At 44.0% G+C, this 21,756-nt stretch overlaps 1 protein-coding gene across 1 annotated transcript in view; it reads right to left on the bottom strand.

Annotated features, from left to right (window-relative positions):
* Window positions 1–21,756, bottom strand: part of cadps2 (Ca++-dependent secretion activator 2) — a 404,172-nt gene that overhangs the window by 267,542 nt on the left and 114,874 nt on the right. The window contains exons 4-6 of the mRNA XM_084453028.1: window positions 5,198–5,278; window positions 4,770–5,000; window positions 1,481–1,602 (exon numbers count right to left, since the gene is read on the bottom strand). Coding sequence (XP_084309154.1) covers window positions 1,481–1,602; window positions 4,770–5,000; window positions 5,198–5,278 — 434 coding nt within the window. The remainder of the gene's footprint in view (window positions 1–1,480; window positions 1,603–4,769; window positions 5,001–5,197; window positions 5,279–21,756) is intronic.

Raw genomic sequence — 21,756 nt, 5'->3', positions numbered from 1 at the left:
ACTGAGCCTTTTCATGTGACTTGTGGTGCTGCATTTGGACCAGAGTAAAGAAAGTGCTGTGTGAAAGCGAACCGCAGTAGCTGAGAAATTAAACAATGTATCACTTTCGCTTTTGGTGCACATCAATGGTGTGCACTAACATATGTGAATACACCCTTAGTTCCAGTCCTAAACCAGGCTGTCAGTCTTGTTCAGAGGTGGGTGAAACAACTGGGTAAATATAACAGTGTCCTACCCCCTCTAGAGGTTGTGAGTGGCGGTGCAGGCCAAATTAAATGAGCTATATCTGTAGCAGCCTATCTGTGTCGTTAGATGTCGCTTCTTCCACTGACTGTGGAACTCCTTGACCTGAGAGCGAAATCTCCCACACATGGTTACACCACCAGACACTAACTCCATGAATAGTCTAGTAGGCATAAACTGGGTCTGTTCACTGGGTCTTATTCACTTCTCCCTCCAGAACCGCCCACTCCACTAGAAAACAAGCAGTGTGGATAAAAGACACAGGGTAAGAGCTGGTTAAGAGCTGGTTAAGAGCTGGTTAAGAGCTGGGTAAGAGCTGGTTGAGCTTCACTCTATAGATCCATGTTGTCTCCGTCAAATGTGATTAGGACTATACAAGCCTAATGGTGCTCATCAGGGGTGCTCATTCCGACCGACCCATGCTGGTATCAGGCTACATACAGTAGTACAGCTTCCTGAGCTGTAACAGCTTTCATTCAGAACATGAAACAGGTCTGGGGGGAGGGCATCGCTAGCACTGTCCTTATATTAGCTCTAGAGTGAAACCTGCTCTGTCCTTATTATATAAAACACGCTATCTAGCCACCACTTCTTCTATCACTGAATCATAGTAGGATTGCTGGCATGTCAGTGTTTCGGGCTGGTGTGTTTTAGCATCTATATAACTATGTGGTTGCTTGGGCTAGCAGCTGCATACTTGTTGCATCTTCAAAAGCTGACATGCCAGGACTGCAGATAATCCATATACATCCATAATACCTGTAATAATGCATAAAGTGCTTTTTGTGACTTACATTAGTGTTAGATACAGTACATGCACTGCCATGTCTTTGAGCTGTCCTGTCCTGCACCCTGTCTGCCTGACGTCTGCAACAGCATAATTATGCAAACAAAAAAACAAACCTCTCTAAACATCTTTACCATTACCCTAGTCAAATTCCTAGTATGTGTGAACCAAAAACATGGCCGATAAAACAGATTTTGAATCTTGAATGCCCTACACCATTCCTTCAGGCCTACTAGGCCTATACTACTAGAAGTATATTAATTCCCCATCATCATTGAAAGATGACCTTTGAACTAAACAGCTTAGCTTTCAGGAAACTCCCACACAGTTACAGGACAATCACAACGCGTCATGGCCAGGGTGCAGTGTGTGAACTACTTTGACCATATGGTAGATAGAGCTTAGGTCTACATACTGTAATGTGACCTAAGCAGCACAGCGTGGACTCACTGTGGTCTGGAGGCCTCTGCCTGGTCGGTCTGCAGCTTCTCTCCCCCGTCCACCTCCATGGTGCAGTACACTATCCTGCTGGGGGCCATGGACTTCAGGCCCTGCACCTCCACAACCACCACCTGTCAACAGCAATGGGAGAAGAACATGGTCTAATATACAGCGCACACGCATGCACTACCTGCACATCCCAATAGAAAACAGGATCAAACGGGTTCAGAGGTCGCTCAGGAGTGTCAGAGGCACAGAATCCAAACCTGCAGCAGCACGAGAAAACACACAGTACTCACATGCATGCACGCACACATACACACAAGCACAGACACACACACACTCAGACACACACGCATGCACACACACACACATAAGCACAAACACACACACATGCAGACACACACATATGCACGCGTACGCACACACACGGCACACAAACACACGCACACCCACACCCTACATAAACACATACACCATCCCACCTAAAACAGATCTGGGCCCCCTGCAGTTTGCTTACCAGGCTCCCAGAGGACTGGGCGACACAATCAACTACTGCCTTTACAGGGCCCACTCCCATCGGGATAGAAGATTCAACATTCAAGATTTCTTAATTTGTCACATGTAACAGTCACAGTAAAATGTTTCTGCTGACTCCAAGATTATGGGTGAGGTATATTGACATGTACATTTGCATGTGGTTACTGTTGTCAATGAACAACAGTACATAACCCGACACGTTGCTCTTGTCTAGGTGGGATAGTGGGATAGGGTGTGGAAGATGTGAGCTATCACATCCTCTGTGGATCTGTTGGGTCTGTATGCAAACTGTAGGGGGTCTAGTGTGCTGCGCCGTGAGAGGCAGATATGTTCGTTGACCAGCTTCTCAAAGCACTTCATCACCACAGAGGTGAGAGCTACCGGGCGGTAGTCATTAAGGCAGGCTGGTCTTGGCTTCTTCGGTATGGGGATGATGGAGGCACTGGACAGGGCCAGGGACAGGTTGAATATCACTGTGAACACTGGAGCCAGTTGGTCGGCGCATGCCTTGAGGACCCACCCTGAGAGTCCGATCCTGCCAGTTTCCTGGTGTTCACCTGTTTAAACACCCTTCTGACGTCGTGTTCAGAGAGAATGAGCGCTCTCTCCGCCCTTCCATTCTCCTCAGCCTCAGGTGTAACGGCTGGCTGGCTGTTGTTGGTCTCAAAGCGTGCATAGAAAGTGTTGAGGCTGTTCACGAGAGCAGCATCTACACCTCCTGAGGAGGATGGGGATCCCTTATAGTCCGTCATGGTGTTTAATCCCTGCCACACACTTCTGAGGTGACCTGGATTACGGACGACCTCACTGGCAGAGCACAGTATGTGAGAAGCCAGGACTGTGTCAGAGAGAGTGGTCAGCAACACAGGGGCCCCCAAAGGACTGTCCTGTCTCCTTTCCTGTTCAGACTCCACAAATCTGGGTTCAGAAACAACCCTGAGACATTGTGAGAAGTTCTTGGATGACTCTGCTACTGTTGGCTGTGTAATTGGAGGACAGGAGGTAGGACACAGAGGCCTGGTAGAGGACTGTGTTGAGGGCGTGGAGAGGGTGTGGAGAACCTAGCCTGGTATGACCATCCCGATCTATCGAGCTCACTGCTTCACTCTGCAATATCTGTCTGGCCTTCGCCCCATAGAGAGCGATTACGTGGGTGGGGGTACTTGCCTTGACAGGCAAACACCTTCAGCCAATCAGCGTTCAGCAATCTTTTGCCAAATCCAGTTGGAAGAACGGCAAAAACGTATTTTCCACCGAGTAACTCTGCTAGTGCATACACTTGTTCTTGTTTAAGTGTTGTGATTAAGTCTATTTCTGCAATAACTGCACTTATATCTGTGTTTATTCTTCTAACGTTAATGTTACCACTCATTGCTTCAGGAGCCGCCATGTTTGTTTAGGGTTAGGGAGCGGCAGGTACACGAACCAATCAGGGAATGCTATCCACTGTGCGGCGGGACAGCAGTTAAAACGCAGTCCCTGATTGGCCCGGTATGGTTTGGATTTTGGCATAATTGCTCTGCAGGAGGCGAAGGCCAGACCCTTCTGCGTTAGTGAAACAGAATGTGAGCTCGCGAGAACGGGATGGTCGTACCAGGCTATGGAGAACCACCTGAAGCTCAATGTAGGGAAGGCCAGGGAGATGGTGAAAGGAAACCCATTTCCATCCAGGGGGTTGATCGATTGATTGACAACCATAATATAAAAACTACAGACTTGAAACTCCAATTAACAACTAGAAAGTACATTTCCTGGAGTAAATGTGAGGTGGGCTAGCTGCTGCAGCTGTATGTAACAGCTACTGCTAGAACTACTACGGACCGGGCAATCTCCATGCACCCACCGGCGAAGACTGTGCATCTCTAGCCCACTCAGGGGCTGAATTGTGGGGTCTGTGGCGTGGACAGTGGCATGGTGGTGAGACTCCGCCCCCTCAGGTCAGAGCCAGAGTGTACTCCTCTCCAGGGCACCCACCTGACTCCACCCACCGGTGAAGACCATGTGTCTCTAACCCACTCATGGTCTGAGTTGTGGGGCCCGTGGCGTGGATAGTGGTGTGCTGGTTAGGCTCCGCCCCCTTGGGTCACAGCTAGTCGGGGACAGTGTACCCCTCTCCGGGCCACCTACCTGACTCCACCATTGAAGACTGTGTGTCTCTAGCCCACTCAGGGGCTGAAAAGTGGGTTCTGTGGTGTGAATAGTGGTGTGGCTCCGCCCCTTTTGGTCATAGCCAGTCAGGGACAGTATACTCCACTCCGAGCTACCCACCGGCCCCCACCAGTGAAGATAAGGTGTCTCTATTCCACTTTGGCTGAGTTCTGTGCTACCACATTAGTTATAAAAGGGTGCCTGTACCTTTAAGAGAGGCTGCACATGCACACAAATTTAAAAAAAACAAACAGCTGCCACCACTCTAATCCCAACTGACACTCTGATCTTAGACATGGTACGCTTCAGACAGCTCTATCGCGAAACCTATAAATGTTACAGCTTATATATTGACACCATACTGTTGGAATCCTGAGAACTTGCTGAACATTTCTATGTATAATATGTCCGTATAGCATAAACACTGTAGGCATGGTGACAAGTTAGAAAAAGGGTAAAAATGCTAAATCAGCAGCTCAAAAGCTAGAGTGCGTCGCCATATGTTTCAATGGGGAGCGCAGTTGCCGAACAAATCTATCTATCTTTCTATCTATCTCCCTCCCTCCCTCCCTCCCTCCCTCCCTCCCTCCCTCCCTCCACATACACCCACCTCCAGGGTGAAGGAGAGGACCACATCTGACTTGCAGAGGATATCGCCCTCGTCCATGTCCAGGAAGGAGTTGTTCAATGTGGAGCGCTTGAGCTTCTGTTTGAAGTCGGGTCCTCCCTTGGACACAGGCAGGCTCTCCAGGTTGGCCATGAGGAGGTTGACAGACGATCGCAGCTCCTCTACATACATGGCATCCATGTCTTTGGATGCAAATTTGGGGTGCCGCCGCTCCTAGGAGAGAAAAAAATCTAAAGTATGGCATTCTGTAAAGTCAGCTAATTCCTTCAGTTTGTCTGTGTTCCTGTCTGTCAGCAGAACATTGCATGTGTTTGCAGTAGTGCTTAGACACTCAAGGTACAGTTTCTCTACTTATATTCATTAGATGTTGTTGACAAAGATTGAGGGAGAGAGAGCAGTTGAGGTCGTACCTTGGCCGCCCTCTCGGCTAGCTGCAGCCTCCCGTCCAGCTCGCGGCGGATCTGCGCTGCCTGCTCATCCACGTTGTCCAGCTACACAAGAGAGGGACAATCAACCAATCAGGCACAGGGTAGTATCCATCAACCAATCAAACACAGTCCCAAGTGGAAAGCAAAAGCCAACCAATCAATAGAAGAGGAGGACGATGCGAGCTTTAATCACCCAGTAAAGTTCTAATGAGGATAATTAGACAGCGTAAACCAGCAAAGATATTCTATAGGAGAATATCAGCCAAACTGTGAAATGAAGACAACTGAGAGGAGAATATTCAACCAATCAAGAACAAGAACATCAACCACCTATACGGTGGCCATTTTAGGACAGGTATCAGATGTCAGGTGTCAGATGTCAGGCATCAGAGGTCAGGTATCAGCTATCTGAAATCAGTTCTCCTTCATCTTGTAGACAGGAAGTCAGGTGAATAAGCATGCTCCAACCCTTTCTCAGTTCAGTTCTCATACCTTATGTTGATTCTCCTACCAGCTCAAATATCATTTTGTGCATCCAAAGGTACTAATGCTGTATTTCTATGGTGTATCAATGTAATTGTTTGTGAAATTCAGCTTGGAAAGTTTGATTTCATTCCTATGAGTAGGGCCTCCAACCAAGAGGGGTCTTCTGCTACAACTGGACCCATAGGAGGTACGGGTCACAATTCTCAAATCCACAATTCCATTCGATTTTAAGGTCACGAATCAATTTGATTTTCGATTTCCAAAAAAATATAAAAACAGCACTGACGTTTATGCCATTGTTAGGCTATCGAGGCTATCTTGATTTGTAAAGACGTTCCAACAAAGGTTCCCACTCCAGGTCGAAAGAAATGTTAGCTTTCACTTCAGCTGCACATCCCATCTCTAGCTGTAGCCAACTCTAACATTGGCTAGGTTAGCTAATGTTTAGCTAGTAATACCTTTTGAATTATACCATTCGTGTATCATGTAGCTACAAAAACACAGCTCACATTAGCTAATAAGGAGTCTATACTCTAGCCTAGTTGCTGCGACTGAAATCGGTAACAAAGCAAAACAGCTAGCTAACATTGGCTATAAGTGAGCTAGTTGGATATAGTGATGTATTGTAACTCTAGTTCTATGAGTGGAGTAAAGCCTCACAGGACAAGCTCCTGGCTGGCTTGTGAAACCTAGCAAGCTACAATTGACTGAAGAAAAAACAAAAACAAACACGCACCTGTGCCCAACCAGGAGATCGGTGCACCACTGTATAAGCGGGCTTCGCCTGCATATCTGCTCCTAGCCAAAACCTTCAGAGAGCAGACTGTGGGTTCAGCAAAGTTAGAACTCTGTGGGGCTTCGCTCCACTCATAGAACTAGAGTTACAATACGTAACCGCCATTATATTTCTTGGAGCTCCGCCCCACAGGGCTAGCTCCTATTGGCATATGCGGAGCTACACGACCGCACCATACACTCTTGCTGAACCCGTTAACAAAACAGTCCAGCCAGGACACAAGCCAGTGCTCCAAGACCATACCAAACATTGGCCCAACCCAAGTACTGGTCCCTCCCCGCCACACTTGGCTTAACTCAGCCCAGGGCACGGAGAGGTATGTGATGAGAGAACCGGACCGTAAGTGGTTACACCGTAACAGCCCCAAAGGGACAGGAGCAGACCACCACTTACCAGGCGGTCCTGCCCTGGAACAACATGTCTTACACTGACTCCCACTGGCGGCTGTGCCCAACACAGATGACGCCACAGACGACATGGATAAAAGATAATAGCAGACAAAAGGAGATGGTGACCACTAAGTCACAGGGCTCTAAACTAACATTTTTCACTAGGAGCACATGTGCTCCTAAATGAAAAAATGTAGGAGCACAGAAAGAAATTTAGGTGCGCAACAGAAAATCCATCAATCAATGAAAGCTTTATTTGTATAGCGCATTTCATACCCAGAGGCAACACAATGCGCTTTACAGAGAACAAGGGAGGTGGGCATACGACCCACTCCTACATATTCCAGAGGGAAGAAAAACACATAACACATTTTTATTAGCAACACACACATTAGGCCTACTGCCAACAACAATAAACAATAATAACCTGCTCACCATAGGAGCTCTCGTCCTCTCCTACTATACTATTCCCACCCACTCATCAGGTGCATTGGTCCTAATGAAGACTATAGCCTACTATTCCCACACACTGCATCATGTGCATTGGTCCTAATGAAGACTATACTATTCCCACACACTGCATCATATGAAGACTATACTATTCCCACACACTGCATCATGTGCATTGGTCCTGAAACCCTCCAAAACGAGGGTTTTAAGATGCTGACTTGAAACCGAGGGGTAGATGAAAATTCACACAATGCTTTGCGAACTAAGCCAGGGATATGAAACTGCCGGTGCCGTGAATAAACGTGGGAAGAAAGCCCAATATCTTTGCAAATAATCATAAAAAAATTGTAAAATCCGTGGAAAAGCTTAGTTTAATGTAGATGCAAAGGAACATGTCATTGGATGGTTATGACACGCATTTCAGGAAAAATAAATCGCTTTTTACGATGTCAACGGCATTTCATTGCGTTTTGGATCCAGTAAGTTACTGGTAGGCTACGGTGCAATGTTGAATCTAATCTAATCAAAAGAACTTTGTGTAAACAACGATTTTTGAGTGACAGTTGATTCGACTCCCCCCTGGCTTCACCGAATTCCTCTCTCTCCTTGGTTCCACTTTGCCGGGCAAAATATGATTGAATGGGCTTCATTTTCTTCATTTTGTTAACGTTACTGGCAGGGGCATTCGGCGTCTGCACAGTCGTTTTTGATTGAGGGCAGCTGAGCTGTCATCGCGTGTCATCATGAGAGTTCTGCGCGTTGCAGGTTGCAGTCGTGGGACTTGTAATAAAAAATAAAATAAAAAAGTTGTGTGACTTGTAGTTTTGTATACGGGTGCGCAAAACTTTGACTCTAGTTTGATCCAATTTGCATGGATTTATTTTAGGCAAAAAATGTGAGTGAAATGGTTGAAAACAGTACTCGCACAGTGTGCTCCTAAATTATTTTTTTCTGATGGAACAAAACAATTTTTAGTCGCAAATGCGAGTAAAATGGTCGCACCTTAGAGCCCTGAGTCACCGCCACACAAATGTCCGCCACAGACACACCATTGAACAGGGCAACCGACGTGGCCACACCCCTCGTAGAGTGTGCCCGAACAGCCCCAGGCAGAGGGCGACCCACAGTCTCGCAAGACTTGGAGATGCCCTCACAAATCCACTGGGAGAGACACTGTTTAGACAGAGGTGAGCCCACCTTCCCCGGGCCGTGACAAACTAAAAACTGCGGGCCACTTGTTCCTCAAAGTAGACCCTTAGGAGAACGTGGAACCTGATTTTTGTGCACATCTGTCCACAGCAAGACCTCGAGAACCGTCCGAGAACATGGTCACAAACGGGAACCTGGAGTAACTGGAGTAAGGTCACAGAGGTCCAAGTGAGATCTCCGAGAACATTCATGGATGCCGCACCGCTTCCTCTGTAGCTAGACACACACGGCCACTAGTTCCTCTAAAGTAGACCCTTAGGAGAACGTGTAACCTGATTTTGGTGCACGTCGGTCCACGGCAAGACCTCGAGAATGGGCCCCAAATATGCTGAAAAAACGCAGAATGACAAAAGTGTCACTCCAATCCCTCACACATTCACCTTCATGTCTAGGCACAGGGAGGACATACAAGGCTAGAACTTGGAAGACTAGCAGGACAAGATGGGCCGATAAACATACTCTAACGGCGGCCTGATGCATGCTTTTCCTTGAGGAGCTGTGAAGGAGCAAAGCCCGCTCCCCTCCTATGGCCTATCTGAGGCAACAAGAGGGACTACAAGTATACGCCTCTAAGACCCTGTTGCTGGGGTTAGGGTTGGGGCTCCACTTTGTCATAGGACAAAGGCCCCATCGTTTTTGCGAGAGTGTTCCCGCCAAAAGGCCATGTGCTTTGGGATCTTGGCTCAACTTTGTCGCACAACGATTCCGATGCTTGCGGGGCATCCTACTGGACAACATATCTGAAGATGGGACCTGTGGGACCAAGAAGAGGGTCTACAAGTATACTTGTTACTAGCACAAAATATGTTATATATTTAATATTTTATATCTCGGCTCAACTTTGTCGCACGGTGATTCCGAAGGTAACTACGCGTGCCGGGCGGCCTACTGGACAACATATCCGAAGATGGGACCGCTGGGATCAACGGGACCAAAATGGTTTATCTGTGGCAACAAGAGGGTATACAAGCAAACGCCTCTAAGACCCTGTTGCTGGGGTTAGGGTTGGGGCTGCACTTTGTCGTAGGACAATTCCAATGGTACGGGCGAGTTCGGGGAGCAAAGACGAGTAAGGATATGATGGAATCGGTAGAATTAACCCCATCATTTCCACGGGAGAGGCTCTTTTAACACCTTAGTAAATCCGTAATTCCTAGCACAAATGTTTATATTTTTAATCTTTCATATCTCAGCTCAACTTTGACGCACGATGATTCCGAAGGTACCCACGGGTGCGGGGCATACTAATTCACCTAGATGTGTTGGAATCGGACCTCTAGGCCCCATCGTTTTTTGCGAGAGAGCGTTCCCGCCCAAAAGCCACATGCTTTGGGATCTCAGCTCAACTTTGTTGCACGACGATTCCGAAGGTGCCGCCACGTGCGGGGCATCCTACTGGAACACATATCTGAAGATGGGACCTCTGGGACCAACGGGACCAAACTTACGGATATTCAGATTCAAAATTCAATAATGTATTGCCATGTCAAACAAGGTTTAAACTAATAAATCCAGAACTACAAGCTATTTTTCAAATGTTGGTCATGCTTTTTGCCCATGAAAAAACTATTAAATCTGGAATTACTATGGGAAATTCTGGAAGGGAAAAACTATTAAATTTGGAATTACAAGCTATTTTATTTTTAAACTAAAAACTAGTAAATCTGTCATTACAAGTAATAGTAGTCTAAATAAAAACTAGTACATCCGTCATCACTAGTTTTTATAGTACCTGGTAAATCAGTCATTAAAAGTATATCTTAAATATTGATTTAGCTAGACTAGTAAATCCGCCATTACAAGTAATAGTGGTCTAACTAAAGACTAGTAAATCCATCATTACAAGTATAGCTTAAATAGTGATTTAGCTAGCTTACTATTAAATCCAGAATTACTAAGGGAAATTCTGGAATTAGCTAACCCTAAAACATCGTAAGGAAGCGGCGAACGGCGTGCAGTAGGTTCATGTCTCCATCGTGTACTGTTACTGTGCAGAGGTTTGAGCCGATTCTAGCAATTTGAATTTTATCATGTAAACCTATTGCTATTGTACACCGACCTATGGCGGCTGTACACGCCTGTTTCTCCAAAGCAATTGGTGGTAGAAGGCTATAGCTCGGTGGTGTTAAAGTACCAAGTGTTGACATAAACAACTCTAGTGCTTTCGGAACCCCCCTGTAAAGTAAAGCAATGTGCGTGTACAGGTGCCATAGGAATTTGCCGGCTGTACATATTCTCCCTAAGTCGCTTCCCGTAACCCGACCGAAGGTAGCAGAGACGAAAGCTCTGCACATTCTGCAATGGCAGTGCATGCTGAGTAACTGACCCGAGTACTGTGTCTGTACTGTGCATGTAAAAGTCCTCAGGGAGCTGTGACCTGTTTCAAAAGGTCATGTGTACAACGGCAACAGTTTTGAATGGTGATTTCCCCCATTCATTCCTGTGGCGGTTGTACACGCCTGTTTCTCCAACATGGATGGGGCTAGGAGGCTTGGGCTAGGAGGCTCATAATGTAACCTCAGCATCCTCTTACCATAAGGGACAAGCCCTCTGAATACCGTAAGGATTGGAGGAAGGTGAATTTTACCCTCTCGGTTGCTGGAAGTTGATTTTGAGATTTTGGTCAAAAATTCAAATTGCTCGGATTGCCTCAAAACACAGCACACTAAGAGAGTACCATGGAGGTATGAACATACTGCCATATCAGCCTCCTAGCCCCTGTCACTTTGGAAGTATTGGCCTGGACACTTGCCATGAAAACCTATTGCTGTTGTACACCGACCTATGGCAGTTGTACACGCCTGTTTCTCCAAAGTGGTGGGGGCTAGGAGTCACCCATTCCTCAATATCCCTCATTGACAACATCATAACAAATATTTATTATACTAGGCTGGAATCAGGTGTTATACTTTCCGAGATCTATGATCATTTCCCCATTGTATTATTTCTTAATCTTGCTGGTAGACCTTCACCCTCACGTCATAAAATTAAAATCAAAATACTTAATGAAGAAACATTACGGTGTCTGAATGAGAATGTACATGCCAGGGTATGGGACAAAGTCTACAACTAGGCACACATCACACCAGCGTTAAAATCACTACACTGGTTACCAGTCAACTCTAGAATAGACTTTAAAATACTATTACTAGTCTATAAATCTCTCCACAGTCACTCACCAGAATATATTTCAGACATGCTTGTTAAGTACATGCCCAACAGACCACTTAGATCCTCAGGCACTGAACTTTTAACAGTTCCAAAAGCCAGGACCAAGAAACACGGAGAGGCAGCTTTTAGTTTCTATGCCCCCAACCTCTGGAACACCCTACCGGAGTGCCTAAGAAGGGCTGAAACAACGGAGGTCTTCAAGCGAGACCTCAAGACGTACCTTTTCGACCTAGCCTACAATCACTAGCCAGGACCTTGAGACACAGAAAGGCAGCCTCAAACCTACCTGTGAATCCTCTGTATACATTGGTATACATCCTGCTATACAATGTATGTATATCAAGTAGTGTACAGAAGCTGGTTATCCTGAAACAGGCTTGTTCTGTTCTGACTGCTGTGTTGCTTCAATGACTCAGCGTGCTACTAACCGTTTTCTGTCTCCCCTAGTGCCTCTCTCTCTCCCTCCTATCCTCTAACCAGGTCCAGTGTCAGCTGCGGAGCTGTGGATATCGTAGTATTTAGTTAACACACACACACACACGTACACACAGACACACATCAGTCCACATCCGGCTTAGGCCTGGACCTGATGCTCTTAGCCTTTCTTGCTCCGAAAATGTTATTTATTGTTCTTTAAATGTTCTTAGCCATTAGACAAATATATTCCAGGAGCTTGCCCCAGGTTGCCTGTTTCAATATCTGTGTGGTCTGTATGCGCTACTAACCCTGCTCTGCCTTCCCTCTGCCTTCCCTCTCCCTAGTGCCTCTCTCTCTCCCTCCTATCTTCTAACCAGGTCCAGTGGATGCCCCACTGTCACCAGCAGACCTCCCGAAGTCCGATAGATACCCCCGTGTCTGCTGTGGATGATGTAGCATGTCCGTAGAATATTCTCTCTCCTATGATGCTTTTAGCCTCTCTCACACTGAAATGTAATTTTAATGTAATGTATTGCTTTATAAATGTTCTTAGCCGGTAGACAAACATACTCCAGGAGCTTGCTCGATCGCCTTGTTGAGAGGGGTCAGGGAAGAATTTTTACAGCTCACTTATCTGGCCCCCGGGTGATTACTGTTTTTTTTTCTTCCCTCTGGAATATGTAGAGAGTGGGTCGTATGCCCACCTCCCTTGTTCTCTGTAAAGCGCATTGTGTTGCCTCTGGGTATGAAATGCGCTATACAAATAAAGCTTTGATTGATTGATTGATACAACTGCAATGATGTTGATGCTGCATTTGACATTCTGACAAATAAAATCACAGATGCCATTCCAAGGACTATTCTGGAAAACACTGTCACTTGCAGTACAACTGTCCAAACTCCATGGCTCTCTAAGGGAATATCAAAATCTATTAAGCATAAAAATAAATTATATAAACGCTACATTAAAAATCAAAATAATAAAAATGAATATACCAATTACAGAAATAAACGTACATATCATATGAAAAAGTCAGAGTAATTATTATGCAGAATTTATTAAAGCATCACAGGGAGATCCTAAGAAATCTTGGAAGGTGCTAAATGAGGTTTTAAGCAGAGGCCAAAAACACAGTACTCCCTGACATGACCCCAGTAATGCCAGCCTTGCAGATGCATTCAATGACTATTTTGTCTCCATTGGAGAAAATCTTGCTAGTAACATCAGACAACCTCTGGATTCCTCTTTTAAACTACCTATCAGGAAACCATCCACATTATTTCTTTCTGAAACCAACTGATAGCAACAAAGTTAGTAAAATCATTATGCTTATGAAAAGTTCAAATTCAGCTGGAGCAGATGAAATCTCGACCAGAATTCTCAAAAGCATCGCCAATGTAATCACTGAACCACTTTCCTACTGCATCAACTTATCTTTATTTTCCGGTGTAAAGACAGATCGAGAATGGCAACTATGGTATTGGAATTTTTCTCAACCTATCTAAAGCCTTTGACACAATTGACCTTAACATCTTGATTGACAAGCTATCACACTATGGTATCAGAGGCCTAGCACTTGACTGGTTCTGTAGCTATGTATTTGGAAGATATCAATGTTTATATAAACACCTACAAACCATCACTTAAATCCGTCAAACATGGGGTTCCCCAGGATTCCATTTTAGGGCCCCTTCTTTTAATTCTCTATATAAATGACTTTGTTAATTCCTCCTCCGTACTACGCTGATGCTGATGACACAAACATGTTTCTGTCCTACAAGCATCCTAGTGAACTTGAAAAACCCCTTAATATCGAACTCATGAAAGCAGACACCTGGTTCAGATGTAATAAACTCTCTATTAATATCAGTAAAACGTAATATATTATGTTTTATTCCAATAAAAAACGACCTCATACTGACTATGCTTGCCCTCAAATAAATGGACATAATATTGGAAAAGTTAGCTCCATAAAATTCCTGGGGATCCTCATTGACAATTTTTTTTAATTTTAGATGCCATATTGATGGCCAAACGAAAAAACTATCTAAATATGTTGGCTTATTTTTCAAGCTGAGACACTTTATCCCACTCTCTTCATCTCTCATCCTCTACAAAACCTTATTTGAACCTCACATAAACTACTGTAACGTTATATAATGAAATACATTCCCAGCTTACACAAAAAAGCTAAAGAATCTACAGAAAAAAATCCTACGTGCATTATCATGGTCTCCATTTACTTGTTCCACCAGACCACTTCTTCACCGATATAACCTTTTGAGGCTTACTGAATACAACTACCTCAAGAATGCCACTAAGATGTAACGGGTTGTTCACAAACTAAATCCTAAATGATGTGCCCAGTTCCTATCAGCCTTCCTCTGCACACCCATAACACCAGGGGTAAACTCCTAATCACTGGGAAAAGCCTAGATTAAAACGCACTTGCTTCAGTGTGCAGAGGACCACAGATTTGGAATGAGCTCAACCATAAATTAAAGATGGCACATTCCATCTCTGCCTTTAAGAAAAACATTAAAAATCAACTTATAGCAACATATTTTTAGTCACTACCTTTACTTAGAATAAGTTATAGTATCTTATGTTCATAGATCCCTGAGTTATGTAAGATGTATGCTGGTATTGTCTTGTCTGTTAAACATCTGTTCTGTCTGTTATACACCTGTTGGTTTGATTATTGTTTGTACCCAACGTATAACCAGCTAACTGCTAAAGCACTGCTATGGTGGTCATGAGATAGGGCCCCCTATTACAAGATTTAATTAACTTTCTTGGGGTGACCCCTTTGCACATCTTACCATAATATACTATGTCGTTACATTGTAGAGACAGAGAGAAAAATGGAGACAGAGCTCAAACCCGGCAGAGCTGGACTGGTGAGAGTGGTCAGGCCCACCTGCTGCTCTTCCTCTCACCCCCTAATTGAATGCATAAATATTTGCCTGTTATAAACACATTAGTAGGCATGTAACGATTCACTCAACTCGCCATGTGATTCACCATGCAGGGTTGACGATGCAATTTTCACACGATTTTTTCATTTCTGAAAACAGGGAAGCCAAAATGCGTCCACACTTAAAACCTGCGGGTGCATCCTGGATTCAGAACTCACTGATACATCCACGTTTACCGCCGTCATGTTTCTCGTTCTGTCAGAAATAAGCGACGCAGGAAGCAGACGCTTCACGCAGTGAAGTCAAAAGTAGATGGTGCCCTCTGCTGTTCAAAAAAGAGCATCGCGATGCCCTTTCATCTGCACCGATTTGAATCGTGACACAAACAAATCTATTTTTAACTGCATCGCGAGGCATCGTTACATGCCTACACATTAGGGCTGTTACAAGCACATTATGGCCTGTTACAAGCACATTAGGGTTGTTATAAGATTAGGCCTGTTATAAGCAGATTAGGCCTGTTATAAGAAGATTAGGCCTGTTATAAACAGATTAGGCCTTTTATAAGCAGATTAGGCCTGTTATAAACAGATTAGGCCTGTTATAAGCACATTATGGCCTGTTACAAGCACATTAGAGTTGTTATAAGATTAGGCCTGTTATAAGAAGATTAGGCCTGTTATAAGAAGATTAGGCCTGTTATAAACAGATTAGGCCTTTTATAAGCAGATTAGGCCTGTTATAAACAGATTAGGCCTGTTATAAGCACATTAGGCCTGTTATAAGCACATTAAGGCTCCCATCTCTCTCCCTCCATTGCAGCACATTAATGCAGGGTTGCCAGATCGATGGCAGAGAAGAGCCAATCAATGGGTGTCTGCTCACCATGGCTGGAGGACACACACATGTGCACGCACACACACATGCACACACACACGCACACACACACGCACACATCTCCACGAAGCCCTGGACATTCAGCTGATAAATCTGGATTATCTGTTTCTCTCCCTGTCACTCTTCTCCACCTCGGTTCCACTCACACGTTTATTTTTACCCTTCTGTCTCTCCCTCCATCACTCTCTCTCTCCCATCTTCTCCCTTCCTCAATCTTTTCCTACTTAAATCTTCCCATATTCTCTCCATAGCTTTCCCTCTACCTAATCTCTCCCTCCCTCCCTCCCTCCCTCTCTGAATTGCGTGGCAGATAGATGTGATGGCATTTGAACAGTCATGCTCAAAGCACAAGACAAAGGGTTGGAGCCCAGCCCCTCGGTCTCTGGAGTGTGCTGAGAGAGAAACGTGTCCGTCTGGCGTCCGTGTCTCTGGGGCATGATTATCTCCAGAACCGGGCCATGGATGAAGCTGACATTCACACCCACACACACACCTTTACTATAATGACACATTTGGTCGGTGCGTCTCTGGGGAAGGATTATCTGGATAACTGGGCGATGCATGAGGTTGATATTCGGCAGGAGTAGTTTTCGGCACAACGTGCTGGAGCAACGATTGCGCGCTGTGCGCATGCATGCTGGAGCAAGTGAGGAAGCTATTTCGTTTCGAAAGACGTTTCTAAAGATCATGGCATGTGAAAACCACAACAGTAATGCTCTATGTAAGCACAACTAGCGATTCATCAAGACAGATTGATGAAAACAACCGTTTCGCGGCAGAAAATAGATTTTTAGAAACTGCATTCTAAGTGCCCCGACCACCGCCATTACATGGATATACTTGGCTCGCGATGGATTTTAAATTTCTTCTACATGCCTCCGAACTACACCAAAGTGATCTCCGTGAGTCAAACGTCTTATAATATGTCGTAAATAAGGTCCAGGTTGTCAAAAACAAGCATTGTCCTTTAACACCTTCTTAGCAACCAAACGCTCGCAGATCCAGCCGTGTCAGGCAAAAGGAGATATTAATCTATTGTGCACTGTTCGTCTTATTGTGTTTTCCCCTTTGTCCTTTCTTTCATGCACCCTTTAACCTTTAATTTTAAACCGTGTTTAAAATTGGGGAAAACTTGAAAATCTCTCCTCTATGTAATATGGTTACACATGTTTTACTGTAGGCTACAGATGTGGGAAGTTAGAAATGTCACATGCTGCAGCATTTCACCTTCGCGGTATTTGGCAGGGAAATCCCGTTGGAAATCTCGTGTCGTTTTAGTGACGCACCACCACCAGGTGGCGTCTTTGAGTAGATTTAGCAGGCTGGGCTCAGTGTTTTTCTCCTATAGTCTACGAATAAAGCATCATTAAGTTTCACATTCTTTAATTTAAATGCTCTGTTGTAAAGCACTTAAAGAGCTGAATTTATCTGTATGAAAGGTGCTATACAAATAACGTTTAATTGTTATTATTACCTTGTTCTCAAACACATTTTTACTCCATCTGGATGTAATTTAATTATTACGAACACATATATCTAGGCCTACAGTAGCCTATCCATCTCGGTAACTGACGTCGGGTCAAGACGTGGTGTCTGTTAAGTCAAATGCGCAAAATAACAGTATTGTAAATATATTTGTTATAGTATAGATGTGGTGAACGTGAAGGTTTTGCGTTTTGTTTCTGGAATGCATTCAACTGGTAGGCTACTCGTAAACCCTGGAAGTAAATTTGAAGATGGGGCACCAGCTAATGTAGCCAAGTCTGAGCGCAGTAGGCTATATGGCTTCAGCACGATACAATGAAAAAATAAGTTGATCGGAGGTGTGGATCCATACAAAATTGACATAGTCGCCATGAGTAAAGATCACTCATTGCCAATCATATCCGGACATTAACTATCTTGTGCATACAGAGCGGCAGGTTTGACAGCGAGTGCGTTCACATGCACACTATACGCCGATCATAACCCGATAATGGTAATAATGCAATTATTGAAATGTACTTGTGAATGCCTTTATCTGATTTCCAAAATCGGGGTAAGGTCTTAACACTAGAACTGCCAAAGACGTCAATTGGACGATTGTGGGTTTTCATTTGCACATAACTAGGCTATATTTTAATAAAACATTGAAGTCCGACAGTCAATGACTTTACCTAAAATTGTGTTCTGTTGCACCCCCTATTGTTAAATATATTCAAGATCATTCAAATAAAACAATATCGTGTATGTTTTTTTTAATGTATACCTATATCGGCCGCCAGCCGTTCAATGAACGGCTATGCGCAGTTTCGCGCTATGTACAGCCTATTATATGCACAGTTTCGCACTATGTAGGCTATTATGAATAAGTATTAATCATTGGGGGAGCTTGGACTCGCTGGGGACTGGTGGAGAGACGCATAGTCTACAGAGCCTCCCCAGACGTGACTCCATCCTCAAGTTGGCTGAGCTGCGCGCCGAGTGGATGGCGTCCAAACAGCCACCGGCGGCGCCCCTCGTGTCCACAGAAGAACACCCCCCAAAAATACCTGCATGGTGAAGACAAGCTGCAGCAAGAACAGAACTGTCTACCAATGCACAAAGTGCACCAAAGCTGTCTGTGGTAGACATACACGCAGTTTGAGTTTTTGATCAGGGGGGCAGCAAATATATGCAGTATCCAACAGTTCATTCATGGCTAGCAATGTTAATTTTCTTCTATTTTGCATTTTTTGAAAAACACAAAATCTATCTCCTCCTAGAAAGTTTCACTGATTCACATCATGCTTTGTAGACAGAATCTAGGGAACAATATCTAAAGTTCCATCTCGGCACATTTTTGAAAAGTTGAATAAAACAGAAACTATGAGCCAATGAAGATTGCAGAGGCCGTAGCTTTTCACATAAAGTGGTATCATTTCTGAAGGGTTGTACAGAACACCACAAAACTTTGCAAGCATGTCCGCACATATAACCCGAGGCTAGCCCTGCATTACTGGTCATTCCCAATGGGGCGCAAGAGAGATCTTTTCCGGTTTAGGCCTAACTGCTAGGCTGATTTTTCCCGAAACGTGGTACAATGGTACCAGAGCGTATGTTGAGGTAGGTTGAGAAATAAGAAGTAAATTGGCCACAGGGTGGCCAAGCCAAAATGCTTAAAAATGGCTAAAACACAATCAATTGCTGTAGTGCCCCCTGTGGCCAAATGGGGCTCATCTTGCGTGTATGGGTAGGCCATGGCATGCTCTATAACTTACATATTGTCTATATATTGTCTATAACATACAACATTGTCAGATTAAATTGGGATTGGGGATATAAGTGTTTTTGTGCAACAACACCCCCTTGCGCTTTCATTGTATTTTCATTGACATCAGTGGCTAGTGGTAGCTCAATGCTAGCTCAAATGTGGCTATGGCATGTTTCGCTTGTTGGCTTTGATGTGTGAGGGCTTGGCCCCGTTCATTGCTGCTTGCAGCTATATTTATTATTGTTATTGTTATTATTATTATGAGTAGTAGTAGTAGTAGTCGTCGTCGTAGTAGTAGTAGTAAAAACAGTCCCCATTGTGATTAAAATGAGAAATAGGTAAAATGTTCTATTTGCCTCTTCTATTAAATTAGCTGTCACAAAGTCATTCCGAATAAAGATATCAACCATGTGTTATAGTTGTTAACAAACTTAGCTAAGAGAGCACTATTGGCAAGCCATATCACCCCCCAATGCTTGCAGCACAGCTGAATACAAGCAGTGTCCTGCATGTTCAAGAGGTGCTCCAAAATCTGATTTTCTGGGGTTTTGCATGGTATTTGTACTTAGGGGCATTGTGTGAACACTCTGGAAGTGTTACAGTTGTGTGTTTTTTAGTTTTAGAGAACTAGATGATATAATTTTAAACTGCCATTTTCACTTCCCTCCCCCCTCGCCTCAAACTGTCTCAAGAACAAACCCCCCATGCCCACCTGCTAGAAAAAATATATGATATTGGGATTTTGTGCCGTAACCTCTTCATCCATAATAAATTCACATCTGTGCTGCTCTGTGTAGCCTCCCTCCCCAGCTCTCAGAATAAACGCCCTGCTGGGCAAAGAGTCTTCTGCCTCCCATGTAATGCGCTTGAGCCCCGAAGCTAGCTAGCCCTAACACATAACTAAGTCACCAGAAGGCTACCTTTGAATCTTGAATTGAAATCCTGTTATTTAGTTACTCAATATACCCCAGAATAATGAGGTTGGTAGACCAATATCCACTATATCTACGTTGGGGGGGAAAAACTCAGCCTACATCTTGTTCTCTTCAATTTCCGAAGTGTAGGCCCTACATACATTTTGATATGCGCCTCTTTACAATGAACACCGTGCACATTAAACACATTCAATTCAGATAGTAGAGTAGCTCTCCATAAATTCAGCCAGGTAATGATTAAAAACATCAACCTGCTGTTTTAGACTAGCCTACTTCATCATTTACCGAAAGTGTGAGGACACTTTACTCATTTTGCCATTAATTTAACAATTCCTTCCCCACCATCTCATACTTAGTATTGCTCCATTTGTACTTTTATCATTTCATTTTTTTCAGCGCACAATCAACATTTAAGCCTACCAGGATTCAAATGTCCATCCATCCATCCATCCGTCCATCCAAACTTTAACTGCAGAGCACATACAAAACATAGGCTACACTTCTGAGCGTAGCGGGCCAGATCATTGACACCATACCCTATTATTATTCACGGTTCACAAGGGATGATCTTCCGTTCTTCTTTTCCTTTTCCCAATAATCCAAAATTTCCAAATTCCTAGTTCCTATTTTGACCTTTATGCAGGGCTTATCCACCATTTGTCCACGCCATGAGAAAACAAAGCCTGGCTTGAATAACGCGCACATTTTTCAAGTAGGCCTATCGTTGCACAAAAATAAGTGATTCAGAATCAGTCCATAACGAAAAATATTGAATCTCTGCCAAAGCAACTGTAACATTTCATATAATTATCTGGCTCTATTATTGTAATTCACCCCTAATTTAAAATGAAATTACATTAAATCAAATTTCTCCATGCTTCATGCTTGATACTAGCCCTATGGAGTTTATGCAGTTTCACAGTTTCATTCAGTGTGACTAAGATACTGTCAACCATTTGAGATATTATGAACAATGATATAGTAAGGTTATCTGCTTGTGTGTTGCAATTGTGTTGACATTCAGCAATCTACATTCAATTTATGAAACTGTCAACTGTCCTGAATGTTGGGATGTCGGACTCGGAATACGTTAGCTCATTTTATTTTGCTAGCTAGGGCTGTGCTAGCCAGTAATAGGCTGATAACGTTATTGCTAACTTGCATTAAATGGAAGAAAATTTGCCTACCATTCTGTTACAGGCTGAAACAAACAAGTTTTTTTCTTGTATGTCCTCTGGATCCAATTCGGGTTGAAACATAGGCCTATATGGTTGTTCCACAAAGTTGTGAGTGTCCGGAGCATACTTGACAGCGCTGCTGGCAAAGCTTCCTCGAGCGCGTCAGTACCCATGGTTACCAAACTGTCAATCATATTGACTGGCAGTTCTCTAGACACGCCCACAAAACGAGGTGAACTCGGAGAGGGTGAAATATCGGCATATTAAAAGCAGTATTGTAGTACTTAAAAATGACAGAATAACTAAATTGATGGGCATATTATGTTCTATGGCACCTAAAGATAATTGGCATGTATCACGTTCAACCACTTTATTCATCCTTTAAGGGGGTACAATCACACATCAGAGAAAACTAGGACGTGCTAGGCAGATCTTGTGTGTCTGTCTATCTGTGTGTGTGTG

The sequence above is a fragment of the Borostomias antarcticus genome (genome assembly GCF_949987555.1).
Source record: "Borostomias antarcticus genome assembly, chromosome: 18".
Taxonomy (NCBI): Eukaryota; Metazoa; Chordata; class Actinopteri; order Stomiiformes; family Stomiidae; genus Borostomias; species Borostomias antarcticus.
This window is presented reverse-complemented; position numbering and strand designations above follow the sequence as displayed.